This window comes from Desmodus rotundus, chromosome 12 (assembly GCF_022682495.2).
Source record: "Desmodus rotundus isolate HL8 chromosome 12, HLdesRot8A.1, whole genome shotgun sequence".
Taxonomy (NCBI): domain Eukaryota; kingdom Metazoa; phylum Chordata; class Mammalia; order Chiroptera; family Phyllostomidae; genus Desmodus; species Desmodus rotundus.
Genome location: NC_071398.1, coordinates 80,520,754 through 80,537,239, shown reverse-complemented (window position 1 = coordinate 80,537,239; position 16,486 = coordinate 80,520,754). Strand labels below are relative to the sequence as shown.

The 16,486-nt window shown below is 52.8% G+C and overlaps 1 protein-coding gene across 1 annotated transcript; it reads right to left on the bottom strand.

The window, feature by feature from the left end:
- Window positions 1-5,900: 5,900 nt before the first annotated feature.
- LOC112314203 (protein S100-A15A) lies at window positions 5,901-8,070 on the bottom strand. Its single transcript, XM_024570759.4, has 2 exons — window positions 7,791-8,070; window positions 5,901-6,245 (listed from the first exon to the last, which is right to left on the bottom strand). Exons 1-2 carry the CDS (start codon window positions 7,938-7,940, stop codon window positions 6,069-6,071), a joined length of 327 nt encoding a protein of 108 aa, XP_024426527.1. The 5' UTR covers window positions 7,941-8,070; the 3' UTR covers window positions 5,901-6,068.
- Window positions 8,071-16,486: the final 8,416 nt, after the last annotated feature.

The window sequence follows — 16,486 nt, the reverse complement described above, 5'->3', positions numbered from 1 at the left end:
AGGGGCAAGGTGGGCTTGCCTTTCAGAATGTATCCTGATTCCTGGTGTACCCAGGGGAGGCAGTGCCCCCTGGATCACTGGGTCTCGCTTGCCCTGACCGAGGATGGCAGCCAAGAGAATGTAAAGTATACAGGAAACAGGCAACTGTAGCTCACTGTGGGATGAGTCGGACATGAGGTCATGTAGGAATTTCCGGGTCAGAATTTAAAACTAAGTGCAGGCAGCCTTGAGAAGAAGAGTGAGGAGGAAGATCCCTGATGCAGCTGGTAGCGCAGGTAGATTTGGGCAGGTTGCGGGGAGTGAGCCTGGAGCCCTGTGGGCTGCAGGAGCTGGTCCTCCGGGGGCTGGTAAGAATGCAGGCATGCTGCTTTGATCGTGTCCACTCCAGCAGACTCCAAAGCCACCAAGGACTGCCCTGTAAGACGCTGACACGATCTGCTGCCTTGCAAACCCCGGCTTTGTCTGGACTCCCGGGACTTGTGCCTTTCCTGGACTTCACCATGACGCAGGATAAATGACACATGCTTTCCTGGACTGTAACATGGGGGCTGATGACAACATGCCCCAGATCCTGGAGGAGAGAGCTGCTGTGTGAGGGTGGCGACTTTAGGACCTTCCAGAGAGCCTGGAGAACTGTGTGAGCAGCCGGCTTAAGGAAATGGGGAACTCTTGATCCAGGTTTGGCTTATAGCCTTTTGGGGAACAAGGGAAGTGCTGGGGCTTGTGGGAAAGGAGCACTCCAGGCCTAAGTACTGGGAGCCCCCAACCCCCACCCCAGGGTTGGAATATTGTAAAGAAAGCCTGTTTCTTCCAGCATTAATTGTTGGGTGGTTCACCAGGCACTAGGGTGGACAGGTCCCTGTCTGTTTGGCTACAGTACTCACTGTTTCAGAGTCCTCTCTGCTGATTTTAACATCGTGTCAGTTCTGGTTCAGTTTTGAGTGATTGGTTATTCTCCTCATCATGGGTCCTGCTTTCCTGCCTCTTGGCATGGTTGGCATTCTTTGATTGGATGGCAGACATTGTCAAAGTGTATTTCGTGAGTACTGGCTATTTCGGTATTTTTACACAACTTCTTGAAGTTTTTCATGGGGTCCAATTAAGTGGCTTGTCAAGAGTTTGATCCCCTTGGAGCTTGCTTTTATGACTGATTTCTAAGGTAGGTCCACCTAGGGCTGATTATTCCTACTCCTGAGACAACCTGGCTCCCAGTGGTTCCGTGGTTCCCAATGGCCCGTGAATTCTGAGTTGGTCAGCCTGCCTGATGGAAGCGAGTATGATTTCGTGTGTGATTTCAGCCTATATGGAAGCCTGGGGCGGTTGATGAGAAGGCCAGGGGAATTCTGGGTCTAAAGATAAGTGGGCAATGTGAGGCAGAGGCAACAAAGGAGGCCTGGTTTGTAGTGGTGAGTGGGCTTCAGGTGGTAATTGAACTCCACTTGGGTTTGGGGATGGGAAAATGCAGCTTGGCATCCGAAAAATAACGGATTGTTTCCTCCAGGTTTCAAACTGGGGCTTTTGGCCCTTAAGGCCGACGCCAGAACCACTACACTAGGGAAAGAGAGCAAACTCCTGTGCCCGACCCTATCAGTGAAAACCTTACAAATTGCCACGCCTCTTCTGGCCATCAACCATTTGAACTAAAAGACGCCCGGGTTGATTCTTCGGGCCCGGATATGCGGCTGTAGGAGGCCCTGCCTTGTGGTTTTGCGACTCTCCCCCAACCTTGCCCTCCCCCACCAGGTGGGACCCTGGAGGCCCCACATTTGGCTTAGAGATCCCGCTTCAAACGCGGGTTTCCAGTTCCTGAACGCCGCGCCCAGGTGCAAAAGTGGTCCCCACAGACGCCTCTGCTCCCGGCAGCTTAGCTGTGTCTGAGCCCCAGGCGCCCACCGCCCAGCAGTGTGGACTCTGCCCCTCCGGGCCTGCAGAGCCGCGCCACTGGGACCCTTTTCGCGGCGCTGGGCGGTCAGTGCTCTTGTCTCCTGACCAACAACAGGTCCCTCAAATGCACCCGCTGTCCGCACCCACCCTCCCCTCTATTCTGATGCGCCCGAGCTGCGCACTCTTCCCGCACAAGCCCTTTCCTCTGGAGGCTTCTCTGGTGTCCTTGAAGCAAAAGGGGGGTCTCTTTAGTATCCTCTGTCCAAAACGGGCTCCTTCGGTCCCCGTCTGGGCTGCTGTAAAGCCATTGACAGGCCTGTGACCGTGACCATCTAACAGGCCCAGTAAAATGCAGGCCAGGGAAAGGAGGGATGGACAGCAAGCGCCGAGAAACCCTTTTAAAGGGCACAGACCCGCAGAGTGGCAGAGTCCTGGCCGGGGATGGGGAAGCACCTGACCCTCTTCATTTCATAGGCATTTATTTGCACCTTGCGTGGTGAGTCTGAGACTCGGGTGGGCTGCCCCCGGCTATCTCTTTGGCTCTGCTGCCAGAACTGAATAGGCTAGTGGTGACATTTGGTGTGACCACAACCATCTTCACAGATGCCATTAAGAGCTTGGAAGAAGGTGAAGACAAAACTCCCAGAAAATAGTTTTTAAAGTTGTTGTTTTTTTTTCTGACTTCCACATATGAGTGTGTGTGAGACCACCGTGTGGTTTTTTCATTTTACTTGATTTTCGAGAGAGAGGAAGGGAGAGACAGAGAGACGTCAATTTGTTGTTCCACTTACTTCTGCGTTCGTTGGCTGTGAGGACGACCTCTAACCATCTGAGCTCTCAGGCCAGGACCTACAGCATCGCATTGGCTGGGCTGGGCTGTAGCACAACCGCTTTCCTAACAGCTGGCAGTTTCCATAAAGTTAAGAATGCACCTACCCTGTTACCTGGTAGCACTACTTCTGTTTACTTCCCATTGCATGCATCCACAAGGAGTTCTGAAGAAAAGTTCACAGCAATGCCATTCGTACTAGGGAAAACTGGATAAAACCCAAATGTCCATCAACAGAAGTGATATACAAAGTGTTGTGTATTCACATAGTAAGTTAACACTCTCCCATAAAAACAACCTCCTGTCCTTCACCTTCTCCTCTTCCTCTTCTCCTCTTCCTCCTTCTTCTCTTCCTCTCCTCCTTACCCTCCTCTTTCTCCTTCCTCTTCCATTTCTTCTTGCTTCGAGTGTTGCTGTTTTCTCTGCCCTAGCAGCTGCCCTCTCCCCAGCTTCTCAGTCCCTTGTCCTTGCCCAGAACTGGCAGAAGCCCTGAGGGGAAAAGGCAGAGACTTAGTTTCATTCCAGTGAGCTTCTCACTCTCTTTCTGAAGCTGATCTTTAGGTCCTAGCTTCATTGGTAATTTTCCAAAGACTTCAAACAGAACTCCTTTAACTCATTTATTCTGGGGTTTTTTTTTCAGGGTTAATGCTGTTTAGCTACAAATACTCCATCAGACAATAACACGGATACCCCCCCCCAACAGTAAGTTCAGCAAAAGATGTGTATTAAAAGTATTTTTGACCCTGGCTAGTGTGGCTCAGTGGATTGAGTGCTGACCTGCAAACCAAAGGGTTGATAGTTCTATTCCCAGTCAGAGCACATGCGTGGGTTGCAGGCCAGATCAGGTCCCCGGTAGATGGTGTGTGAGAGGCAACCACGCACCGATGTTTCTCTCCTTCTCTTTCTCCCTCCTTTCCCCTCTGTCTAAAATAAATAAATAAAATCTTTAAAAAGATATTTTCGAGCTCTTAAATCATATCCATTTTAATGTATCCATCTGAATCCTCTGTGATTCCATTTCAGAGCAGAAGAGTTGTGCCCTGTTTCAAACACTTGAATGAAAAACTTCCTAGTTGATGGAAATGTTCTGTGCACTCCTCTGGCCGATACTTACAATGGTTTATACATTTATCATGTTTCACTGTATAATTTTTATATTTGCATGTTTCACATCAAAAATAACATTTATTGTTTTTATTTATTTACTTTTAATAGTCCATTATTGGAGAGTTTATTTCGGATATGACAATCTTGATCAAATGTTGATTACTGGGTAATATAGTTATGATATCCTTTGAGTGATTTTTAACCTTCTTGTCAACTAAATACTACCTAGCTGTGGTTTTATTCAATAAAGTAAAGCAAGTTCTGGATGATTTGAACCTGTTGTTGAATGACATTTATAGTCAGTTGTATGACAATATAGCTGTAATGAGAGATTTAAGCAAAGCATTCTTTAGAAAAATAAAATAGGTACTCAGTGTGAGCTCTGTCTAGGTAGTTGTTTTAATCTCATTGCAGAAAATGTCACTTCCTCACTACCAGGATTTTATAGACGTCACTTTAGCAATTTACTTTTAAAAATTCATAGAAAACAATTTTTTACAGTAGTTTTTCAACTTTCCTGTGAGCTTATATTTGATTAATAAGTCTAGTGGGCCCTGGTTGGTGTGGCTCAGTGGATTGAGTGCCTGCCTGTGAACCAAAAGGTTGCCAGTTCGATTCTCAGTATGGGCAGATGCCTGGGTTGTGGGCCAGGTCCCCAGTAGGGGGAGCATGAGAGGCAACCACACACTGATGTTTCGCTCCCTCTCTTTTCCCCTCCCTTCTCCTCTAAAAATAAATAAATAAAATCTTTTTAAAAAGATAAATTTAATGGTGTATTTGCACTTTATCAACTTTTAGCAAAAAGCACATCGTACCTTCTTTATAATTAGATTTCTCTTCAAATCTTTGAAAATATACCTATGATCTCTAAAATATTTTTGAACCCATGTTGCAAAGTTTGAAGAACTTTTTCATGGGCAAATCATCTAAGTTGCCATGTATCCTTAAAGTGCTTTATCTGCTACATGAAAAAAGTGTTGGCAGGCAGGCAAGTGTGGAAGGGAGCGGCAGGGCGAAATCCACTCCAAAGCCTGACTGATCAGAGAAAAAGGGCCCTGCTCCGCCCGCAGGGCGCTGCTGCCCTCGGTGGCACACAGACCCAGGTGGAGGCAGGGAACCAAGCCTATTCCCTTAAATGAACCCCAGTCATGTGCACTGGGGAGCAACGAAGATGATCACCCATCATTCTTTTAAAACTCATTGTTGCCACCACAGTGAGCTCAAGACATGGGCTCCCAGATTTTTCTCAGGGAACCCACCAAGATGAGCCCAAGGAGGGCCCAAAACAGAGGAGGCCCTCCCAGAGAGATTCTGCCTCAGAGTCCTGGGCTGTCAGGGAGACAGAGAAACAGACAACAGAGACAGGGCAGGGGCAGGTCTCAGCTGGGAGGGGTCCGAGACTCCTGGAGGACTTGGATCAGTGAGTCACAAGTAGCCCTGAGTTGGAGAGACACCCACATCTATCATTATTTTTTATTAGTAAAACCAGACACAACCCTTCCTCCTCCAGGAAGACTTCCTTGATTGACAGTCACCCAAGTTGCACTCAGTGCTCTTCCCCATAACAGGCTGGATTGTTGGCTTTGCCCTTGTTCCCATCTCTGACTCAGCTCACACAAAACCCACCTCGACATCTGCACTTACCCACAGACCGCCCTCCCCTCCCCACCCTGGTCTGTTACTAGCCTCATCTTCCCCTCCCATCCTGGCCACTTCCCAGGCTGCTCTGCCTTTCTACGCCGATCCCTGGGGCCTCATCCAGAGCCAGGAGGCCTTCCAAACCAGGGCTCCTGTCAGGTGTGCCCCTGCCCCCCTGTCCTGTCCCATCACGTGTGTGTAGTGACTGAGTGATCAAATCATCACATGTCAGAGGGTCAGCTCCCCAGCAGAAGAGACTCCTCCCTCTCAGACTGAAGGCTGAGAGCAGGGGCTGTTCACCCGTCAGACAGGGGCTCCTGGAGGCAGGCTGTGTCTCTCACCCAAAATAGATGATCCCCTACCTGGGGGATCCAAACCGCCCCTCATGGTCCCATCGTTGACGCCCTAACCATGAACGGAGCAACACCAGAAACTGCCGTGAAGTTGCTTTATTCTCTTCCCTCCCTGGTGTCCTTCCCACAGACATGCACACGTGTGTGCACACACATCGGGAACACACAGACACACGTGGCCGAGCTCCACTCCGCCGCCCACAGCTGGGTCACGTGGCTCTCAGGCAGGCCCCTGTGGGGAGGCTGCCCTGCTCCGTCTAGTAGAGGCTGTGCTGGGTGCAGTAGTGGGCGCACAGCTGCCGGTGGTACTGCAGGTGGTAGTCCCTCAGCAGCCTGCCCAGGATGTACAGGAACTCGTCAAAGCAGATCTGGTTGTCCTTGTCCTTGTCCGCCGCCCGGAACAGCTCAGTGATGAAGTATGGCTCCTTCCGGCCCTGAGGAGTGGGCAGAGGGTCAGCCAGCACCCAGGCACTCATCCCGAAGCTGGCCAGGCTCTCCACCTCCCACTGGTGAAGGACCGGGGCAGGGGAACTGTGTGTGGTCCTGCCTGCCAGGTGCTTGCAGGAAACAGCTTCTCACTCACTCAGGGACCAGGACACCAGGTGCTGCAGAATCGGGCAGAAGAGGCAGAGGAGTGCTGGGCCCCTGGACCTGGGCTGCACCGGGCAGACAGAAGGTGCAGACCAAGCACGGCTTGCTATGCCTGGCCCTCTGCTGGTGGCATTTTAAGTCTGTCTTCCCTGCTGAACTACAAGCTCCCCTGCAGGGACAGCCCCACCTAAGGCTTCACACAGGAAGCTGGCCAAGGCGGAGCCCCCCACATCCCTCTCCTGTCTGCACCTCTAGCACCACTGCAGGGCCAGCACCTGGGGTGCCAGATTTCTGCAGGGTGTGCACCTGCCCCGCATTGTTTATGACAATTGGCCTGTGTCCTAAGGAAAGTGCAGAACGAGGGAAAAGACCATGAAACTGTCCGGGAAGTCCCAGAGCAGGTGGCCCTGAGGGCTACGGACTGGGGATGGCAAAGGAAAGGAAAGGAGCATTTCAGGTGGATGGGACGGTAGGAAGGAAGTCAGGGGTAAAGATTCAGCAAAGAGACAGAAAAGGAGAAGATGAGGTGGGAACCCTGCACAGGGGCAGTGAAGCAGGTTTTGGCAGGATTGGGCTGGTGGCTGGGCACCCAGCGAGCAGCCCTCAGAGAGCCGGGGAGGGGCCGTTCCTGTGGGCAGGTTGGCACCTTCTGTCCCTCCCCACTACCCACCACCGGCTACTCCAGGAGTCCCCAGTACTTCAGTCAAGGCCACTGGAGTCCTGTGGGGACCCCCAGGGCATGGTACGGGGACAGACACTCTGGCTGGCCTTGCAGTCCCCAGGGAGCCCAGTAATCACATGGCTGAGCCTGATGGCAGAAAAGACTCCCAGGCCTGAGCGGGGTGTCTGGGCGGCCTAGATTGGGGCTGGGTCCCCAGGCTGGGCTGAGACTCCGATAGTCCAGGGACAAGAGGGAAAAGGGGAAGCCACACTTCCTATTTGCCCACATCTACTCCCTCCTGGCTTCCCTTTAACTCAAGTATCCTCCCCAGACTTGAGAGTGGGAGGGGGCACAGGAGGGGGGGCTTGTGCGAGACCCAGGAAAAGGGGCTACATTCAAAGGGCAGGTCGAAAGGGATGAAAAACTGAAAGGCCTATGGGCAGAGGGGCCTGTTCTCATGGGAAGCGAACAAGCAGAGGAACAAACAGTTTGGGGCTTAGGATGGACTTTTAGGGATTAGGGACATTTGGGCTGGAGTGGGACCAGGCAGGAAGGTCCTGGAGATACAGTGCGCCTCAGCCCAGCTCCCTGTGACCACAGATTCTGCCCTCGGCAACCCCCTCCCCCTCCCAGTTCAGATCCTCCAGGGAGAGGGCTCCCTGCACCAAACCCACACTTCAGCCCCACAGCCAGCCCTTCATCCCCACCTGACCCCAGGCCCACGCACCAGGCTGTCCATGAAGCGGGGCACGTTGTCCATGAGCAGGGCCTTCAGCTCCTCTAGGGACAGGGTCTCCACGTCCCCCTCCCGGGCCGCATACTGGTGGTAGCTGTGGATGATTTGGAAGAGGGATTCCTCTACTGCTGTGTCCCTCATGGCGGCTGGGCCCCTCTGATGGCAGGGGGACTGGGGCCAACTCTGGAGATGTGGGGGAGGAGCAGCAGGGCACAGTGGATCTTCTGCCCTCCTTGTCTCAGGGCCCCTCCCTGCCCATCCTCGCTGCCTCCAGTTAAGGCAGCCAGTGCTGTGACTCCTCACAGGTTCCTCATCAACACAACTGAGCCTTAACTGCATTCCTGAGATGGCTTTGCACAGCACGTGCTTCCTAAGATTAGCTCAGCCAGTCCCACCTTCCCTCAGAGCCTGATCTGAAGCATCTCGGCTCCACTCCAGGTCACGAGGTTGTCCAGCTCCCTGCCTCAGGGCCCAGCCTCCCAGCTCCAGGGCTTGGGTGGGATCAGACACACAACTTCAATACACCTTCCTTGGATGTCCTCCCTCAATTAGCGAACCCCGAAACTCCAAGGTCATGAAGCATGCATTCACCTGACAGGCATTTCTCGAGGACCTACAGTGTGCCAGGACTCTCTAGGCAATGTGAGTAAGACACGCGGCCAGCTCACAGGGTGGGGACGAGTGGAGGGGGCAGTCACTCCCGGTGAACACTACTAACCTAGTGGCATGAACAGGGTACCCTGGGCCCACAGGAAGGAAGACCTTCTGCCTGGAGAGTTGAGGAAGACTTCCTTAGGAGGCAGCATTTTAGGTGGGACTTGAAGAAAAGATTTTGCTGCAAAGAGGATCACGGAGGACCAGCACTCCAGACAGAGGGACCAGCAGGGTCCAAGGCTTGGCGGTACGAAGGAGGGCGGCCTGCTAGCGGGGAGGCGTCCACAGGGCTGTGAGGGGCAGTTAGGAGAAGCAGGGCTGGAGAGGAGGGTGGGGACAAATGCAGAGGACCCTGTATGCAAGCTAGGGCTGCGACTATCTCCTGTGCACAGGATCTTTGGAGGTTTGGGTGATGGGTGGGAGGTGAGAGACAAGTGGTAGGGACAGCGGTATTACAAGGAAACAACCGACAGCAATGTGGAAATGCCCCTACTCTAAAAAAGGGGAGATGTGTAGACCTGGCCTTTGAGTGGCAGGTGAACTGGCTTCCCCCAGCTCAAGCTTTGTGTCAGCCAATCCCTTCCGCCTCCAGCCAGGCAACTGCCCTAGGTGGGGGTGGGGGGCATGGGGCTGGTGAGCAAGTCTCCCACAAGGGGGCGCCAAAGGACAAGTAATTGAACCAGAGGTTCCGTCTCCCAGTTCCTGAAAGTTTGCGAGAAATAAGTACTTAAGCCAATCTTTATCCATTTTACAAGGTGAGCCTTTATCTACCCAACATAATGATTTCTTCAGAGAATAAGGGGTTCATCGATACACTAAAATTTTTTTTAAAAATGGCCCTGACTGGAGTGGCTCAATTGGTTGGTCGTGCTGCCACAAAGATCGCCCGCAGGTTGGACTCCCAGTCAAGGCAAATGGCTAGGTTGCAGGTTTGGTCCCCCGTCGGGGTGTGTAGGAGAGGAATTGTTCTCACATCGATGTTTCTCTCCCTCTCTTTCTCCTCCCTTCCTCTCTCTCTAAAAATAAATAAATAGAAAATATAAAATTTAGAATTAAATTTGGCTCAAGTTTTTAAAAGGTAAAACTGTCACCTATCAGACCCAATAAGCAGAGAGAGGGATTGAATCTTCACGGGCACTTCATTCAGATGGCCGGCAATCTGAGAAGACGCGGGTTTGTACCCTTTCCTTTCCTTTAAGCCAGCCTTTTTTATAAGGGGGCAAAAGTGTAGGTGAGGGATTTGGAATCCAGGAAAGAGGTAAATCAGATAAAGCTTCAGTCCAGCAGTTGCCCTGACATCCTTTCGTCGGCTGTCTGGTCATTTTCTTTACATGCGCCCAGTGTCCTGTGTCCTGGGCGGCTGACTGTCTCTCCCTGGAACACAGCGGCTGGGATGCCAGCCTCATTGCTTATGGTCTCTTCTGGAGCACAAAAGTCAATCGCTTGTGCTCTCTTGGAGTCAGGGTGGGACGTACTGCAGTTCCTGAAACAATAGCTTCCTACATGCGTTAGCTACTAGGCTTATTAACTATTACCTTCAACTAAACTCTTCCAACTCTTGAGTCCCCCTTAAAAATCATTCGCCAATGCCAAGCTAGTCACAGAGAGTGTATTGAATACCTTAGATTCGGCTATCAGTCCCCTTGGAATTTATCCCAAGAATGTAATTAAACAGCAATAAATCTAGTAAAAAGCAATAAATAGGTCAATGTTCACCAGAGAAATATCTACACCCAAATAACAAAAATAAAATCCTGGAAACCACCTAATTAAGAAATTTGGTGTGCCAGTATGACCTTGGACAATTGCTAGATACCTTGTCCCTCAAAAAAAAAAAATTCCATTTTGACACACAGCTTCTTGGGGAAAGGGGGTCATATTGCCCCCTCCTCACCCTGCCTTTTGTTTGTTCTGGGACAAAAACGGTCCCCCCCACCCCACATCATCCCAATACTGAGGGACGGTCTCATTCCACAACTGTGTCGTAACTACTTCTACATTAACACTGTGCTGTGGTTGTCTGCTCACACACTAAACCAATGCTAGCCTGCTTTCCAATGAGTGCATAGTGATTATTTGCAAGTATCAACATTTTTTTATTAACCCATTACTAGCAGCCATTAAAGTACTTTAGGTTCATACAATTCAAGGTCAACTTTTTTTAATACTGACATTTCTTCCAAATTTTGCCATGTGTGCTACATGCTGAGGGCAAGAAAAACAGAAATTAATTGACACCACCTCCCCTGCCTGAGCCGCAACCATGCACTGCCAATCCCCAAACCCTCCCCCCCAGCTCTCACTGAAGCTGCCAGCACCTCCCACAACCACAGGAGAATGTGGTTGTGATATGATGTGACGGTTATGAAAAATTCTGAATGTACTTAATGCTACTGGACTGTACACTTTGAAAAGGCATAGTTAAATGTAATTTATTTATAGTACTTAAATTAAATTTTATTTTTGCCTTGACCTGTATAGCTCAGTTAGTTGGGCATCAGCCCACAGAGTGAAGGGTCCCTGGTTGGATTCCTGGTCAGGGTACATGCCTGGGTTGCAGGCTGGTCCCCGGTTGGGCATGTGCAAGAGGCAGCCACACACTGATGTTTCTCTCCCTCTCTTTCTCCCTCCCTTCCCCTCTCTCTAAGAATAAATAAATATCATCTTTTTAAAATTTAAATCTTATTTTTATTAACATTTTACTAGAATTTAAAATACATTTTAGTTTGACTGAATACTGCAGAAACTGCAGTTGAGTTCTAAGTATGATGTAAGATAAACACAAAAATGTAAAAGCTGCAGTTAAGGGGATCTCTCTGCTGCGGCCGCTGACACGGGCTTCGACTCAGACCTGGGCCCAAGGGCCTGGCAGGAGCGGAGGTGCGATGCTCCCGAGCTGCACGTGGTTCTTCTGCCCCTTGCCAGTCAGCGAGGGCCGTGCCTGGAGCCTGCTCCAGCCTTTGGAGTTCGCGTTACCTCCTGAGGTGTTCCTTGGTCTTTCTTGGAACTGGTTCTGTAAATTGAAAAACAGAACATATTACCACCATGACTGCCTCTTCTGTGCCTTCTAAAGAAAGAAATTCCATGTGCATCAATGAAGTCTCAGCTCAAGAACCCACCCCCGGGAAGCCTTCTCAGACCGCAGGCCATGGGGATAGTGATCCTAGCAGACTCTTTGCTTCTGCCTAAGCCCAGCCTCCAAAAGCTCTTCTTTGTGTGACCGAGCCCCATCTCCTCGTCACATACCCACGTCACCCACCTCGAGCCCCCCTCACTCTCTGCCTTAAGGTGCTCCATCTCTGAAAGGAAGGTGGGCCTAGTGCTCCGGGTCTGGGCCAGAAAGCTGAGCTCCAGGTGGGCCAACAACATCATCAGGCAGAAAAGCTCAGGGGATTGGAAAAATCCTCAGGGTACTGGTCCAGCCAGATACCCAGGATGGGGGAGATGGACCTGGGGAGAGACACATGGGAGCAGTCTGAGGCTTGGCCTTTCCTCCCACACTGTCCCCCCAGAGCATCCCTGGGGAGTGTGGGGACTTGTGCCTCCTGCTGCTGCCCATGGAGAGTCAGTCCTACCTCTTGTTCATCTGGCAGTCCTGGCAGGTACGCTGGCCACTGAGGAGGGGCTGGCAGAAGCTTTCACCACGAGAGCTCTTGGTCAATGGTGTGACCACCTGTCCCCTTCTTCAGGGAAGCCTGGCATGCTCTGTCAGTGTCCCTGCCCCTTCCCACTGGAATGTCAGCTCCATGAGGGCAGGAGGGGCGGTGTCTGCTCTATTCATTGCACTCGACTTAGGTGTTGCTCAATTTAGTAACACCTCAGACTTTAACTCCTGCACCCACGGGCTACTAACCCACTAGGTGCTCTGTGGATTTCTTCTCCCCCCACTGACACTCACCTCCCAAGGGCGGGGGGCACCAGCCAAGCACCCACCGTTGGGGTTCTACTGCATTAGTGAGCAGGATGCTCCCCACACCCCCTGTTCTGGGTCCCGGGATGGGGGAGTGGATGCAGGGCTGGGATGGGGAGGGGATAGGTATGGATTTTCTTAGGGGTTGACTGTGTCCACTGTTCTCCCCAGGGCTCTCCCACACCCCCAAATCCACATGCAAAGCTCTCATTGTCTCCTTCCCTTTTTTCTAGGTAAAGTCCTCAGACCTCTGCCCTCTCGAAAAAATCCCGTGATGTGTGGGAGGCAGGGTCCTGCCAGCACCTCCAATTTACAGTCCCCTTATTGTCCTGATCCAAAGCCCAGTCACCTTTTCAGCTGCTCCACAGGTGCACCAACAGGCAGATGCAGCCATACCTGGAGGAGGCCAGGAGGGCGTCACATCGACTGTCCCGTGGACTCTGCCTGCCTGTGAAGCCTAGTGTGACTGTCTCACGCCCGACTGGAAGGAAGCTCTGGAAAGCAGGGTGGTTGTCTGCTCCGTGCACTGGACGAGGGTCACTGCCTGGAAACATGCCTGCACCTGGGGGGCTTCCAATGTATCCGCTGAATGAATGAGCCCCAACCACGCCGTGACAGTTCTGTCAGTAGGCTGGGGCCCCACTGCTCAGCCCTGGATTCCCACTCCGGGACCCCTAATGGAGTCTGCAGTCTTCTTTTCAAAAGAGAAGACAGCTCAGTTCAGCCCACGGCCCCGATTGAGGGATGAGGCAGAGCCTTCCTCATGAGGAAGAGAAAATGACCAGTTAGCACAACCACAGCCCCTCCTGCAGACCTCTCCCATGGCCAGGTGTCCAGAGAGCACTCTACAGGGAGGACCCCCTGAGTCCCCACAATGACTCTGTGAGGCTGGTCCTGGGCCCACCTGCTGTGCAGAGGAGCACAGACTCTGAGATGCGGTGACCCGAAGACTCACAGCCAGCGGGTGGCTGGAAGACCACTGCGCTGTGGGGGGCAGGGTGCTCACCTTGTAAATAGCCCAACACCTGTTGAGAGGTGGCAAAAGTTCTGTGTGTCCAGACAAAGGTGGGGACGAAGGAGGGGCCCCTGCCCAGGGAGATGGGCACCGGGTGCTCAACCAGCGTGTCCAGCCAGTGTGCCTGGGCGGTCTGCAGCATACGGATCTCACTTGTACCCCTGGTTGGTCCTTTCCCCCTGGGGTGGGACGGAGAGGGACATGCAGTCAAAAGCGGCATCGTGGACCACCCCTTGGGTTGGCAGCTGCAGCTCAGACCAAACCACTGGCCCCTCAGTGACGGCTGGCAAGAGGCGGGACACAAACGTTCGCAGGACAGAAGAGGTTCTTGGCAGGAAAAGCAGACAGGTGGTGGGGAGTGATGAAACACATTAGCATCTTAGGTCACACTTTGTTAGCTGAGGATGGACGGCCCCTCCCTCTATCTGCAGTGTCATCCTGTGATTTCTGACGAAACAGCCCATTCTCGGTGAGAACGGTGAGAACGGAGGCTCTTCCTGGGATGGGAGGGGTCAGGAATTTAGGACTTGTGGGATGTCTGGGGCAGCACCATTGAAATGGCAACAGAAGGGGATCAGTCCACATTCCACAGCAGTGAGGGGCTGGATCGCCGTGGTAACTGGTCCCCCTCAAAATGTAGAGCCCAGGGAGACCCCAGCTCCTGGCCTGGAGGGGCCTCAGGGATGTATTCCTCCAGGGCAGAAAAGGGCAGAGGTAGCAGGAGCCCCGTGTCCTTGGGGGAAAAGCCTCCCTGCTCATCATGAGGATGTGTAAGACCGAGAGCGTGGAGGACGGTCAGGCCAACACGGACACTTGCGCACAAGCATCAGAACAGGAAAATGTGTGGAAAAATGTAAAAGTACCCTTGACTGAGCATGAGGTGAAATGGTACAAAAGCCTCCTTTCTGACATTCCTACAAATGTGCAGACAGTGACTTTGCATCTGGCCCGGGAGGGGCTGGACAGGGAGGGTATGAGATGGGGACTCAGGTGTCTTTGGGGCAGGGGCTCTAGGAAGGAGCTCAGGGGAGGAGCAAGGCAACTTCTGGAACCTGGGGCTTCTCCGACCTCGTGGGGCCCTGGGGGTGGTCATCAGGGCCCGGCACTGCCCTGGAGCCCCCGCTGCACTCTTCTGGCAGTGTGGGGCAGGGGGTGGAGCTGAGGACGCCATGGGTCAGCTCCTGTCGACCCCCTGTGTGGAGCTCTGTAAAGACAGTGCCAGCTGCCAGGCGGAAAGCCTCAGAGCCCTGTCTCTGCTGGTTCTCAGACCTCTGTGACTCTCCCGACTGCAAACACACACACCGTGTTTTGCTCAGACCTCCACCAAGGAAGGAAAAGACGTGAAAGCCTGAGGGCCTAGGAGTCTGGTTGGCACAGATAAGAAGCCCCTCAGAAAGCCCCTCTCCACCCTCCAGCCCAACCCTAGGGTGTGGATCACTAGGTAATCCCTGCCCAGCAGCCCGTTCCTGCAGGGGCGGGGGGCGGGGAGAGGGGTTCCTCCCTTCATATCCCTCTTCTCCCACATGCAGAGGAGGGTATGGGGCTGCCCAGGGGTGGCACACAGAGGTGGGTGGGCGTGAAGTGGCCTGACGGAGGCTGCCTTGTGTCACCATAGGGGATCTGCTGGAAAGTGGCCCCAGATGTCAGGGATGAGGGTTGAACTAATGTCTGCAGAGTTTGGAAAACGCTCACTGTGAGTTTTATGGAAGCAAGAGCCCTGATAAGTGGGGACACAGCAAGAGGACATCTGAAACTGTCACGTGTCTCTTGCCAAGTGAGCTGGCTATGGCGATGTCACTAAATGTGGGTGCCTGGTTAGGGATTCCAAGTTCTGAAGGAAAGTGACTTCACTTCCTGACATCCCCTTCCCTGAGTCCCCTCCTCAAATAACACACGTCCAAATGTTACTCGGGGCTGCTGACTGCTCACGCCCCTTCTCCGTGGAATACCATGTCTTCACCCAGTGACACCAACACGCCCCACTCCATGCCCTCTGGAAGGTCTGGGGGCAGCCAGGGTCCCAGATTTGAGGACAGAGACCTGGGCTCAGACTCAACTCCTGACTCCTCCCTCTTCTGGATCCTGGATGGGCCACTGTGAGTGTCAGGGCCTGTTGCTCTCCCACCTGTGCTATTGGATTATTCCAGCACGTGCGTCTTAGGGAAGTTCAGGCACGTGTGGGACAATAGCTCTGATGCTGGAGGAGTGCCGTCACGTGTAGGTAGTGCCTCCAACCCTTGTTCCTTCCTCTCGTCACCTCCTCTGTGTCTGCTCCTCTTAGCACCCCTCCCCCAGTCATTACATCTAGAGTGTGTGCGTGTGTGCACACACCTGTGCTGGTGCTCACCTACTGGGTCCCAGAAGAAAACGGCCCCACATAGGCAGGAGTGGGCAAGAGCTTCCCAATATGTTAGGGTCTCTAACTTCCTAACCAACTAACTCTATGGGAGCAGTTGAAGCCTTGGCCTGGAAGGTCAGAACACCCTTGAACTTTGGCCAGTACCCTGGCCAGTCTCTGCCTCCCTATGGGCCTCGGCTTCCCAATTAACCAGTGAGGGTGAGATTCAGAACTGCATAAGCGTGAGCTCAGCATAAAGGCGTCCCCAGCTCCTTCCACCCTGGGTGGGCTGTGGATAAGGGTGCACTCCAGTGTTCCCTGACCTAGACTCTCCTCAGACGAGGACTGGCCAAATGCCCGATAGGCTGCCAAATGCTCCCCCTCTCCTCTGTGCCATCTCCATGTCTGCACACGGTCACACCAGCACAGTTACTCCAGAGCCCCTGAGAGAGCCTGGGTGCAGCCAAGACCCCAACTTTGAGGACACAGAGCTGGGTTCATCCCTGGTTCTGTATCTGGACCAGTCTGATTCTGGGCAAAGCATGGACCTCTGATAACCTTCCAGTTCCCTCTCAGTGTCTCCCCACGACCCCCACCTCCTGGTGGGCACATCTTTGTGTGGTGTGGACGTGCACCCCCCGTTTAAGTGTGGACTGCATTGATGACGCCATAGAAGATGGCAAAGTGATCCAAGGTCACTTCCAGGAGCTGGTTATAAAAAGTCAGTGCCTAGCTCGCTTTGACCTGTGTTCTCTCTGTCTCTCTGTCTC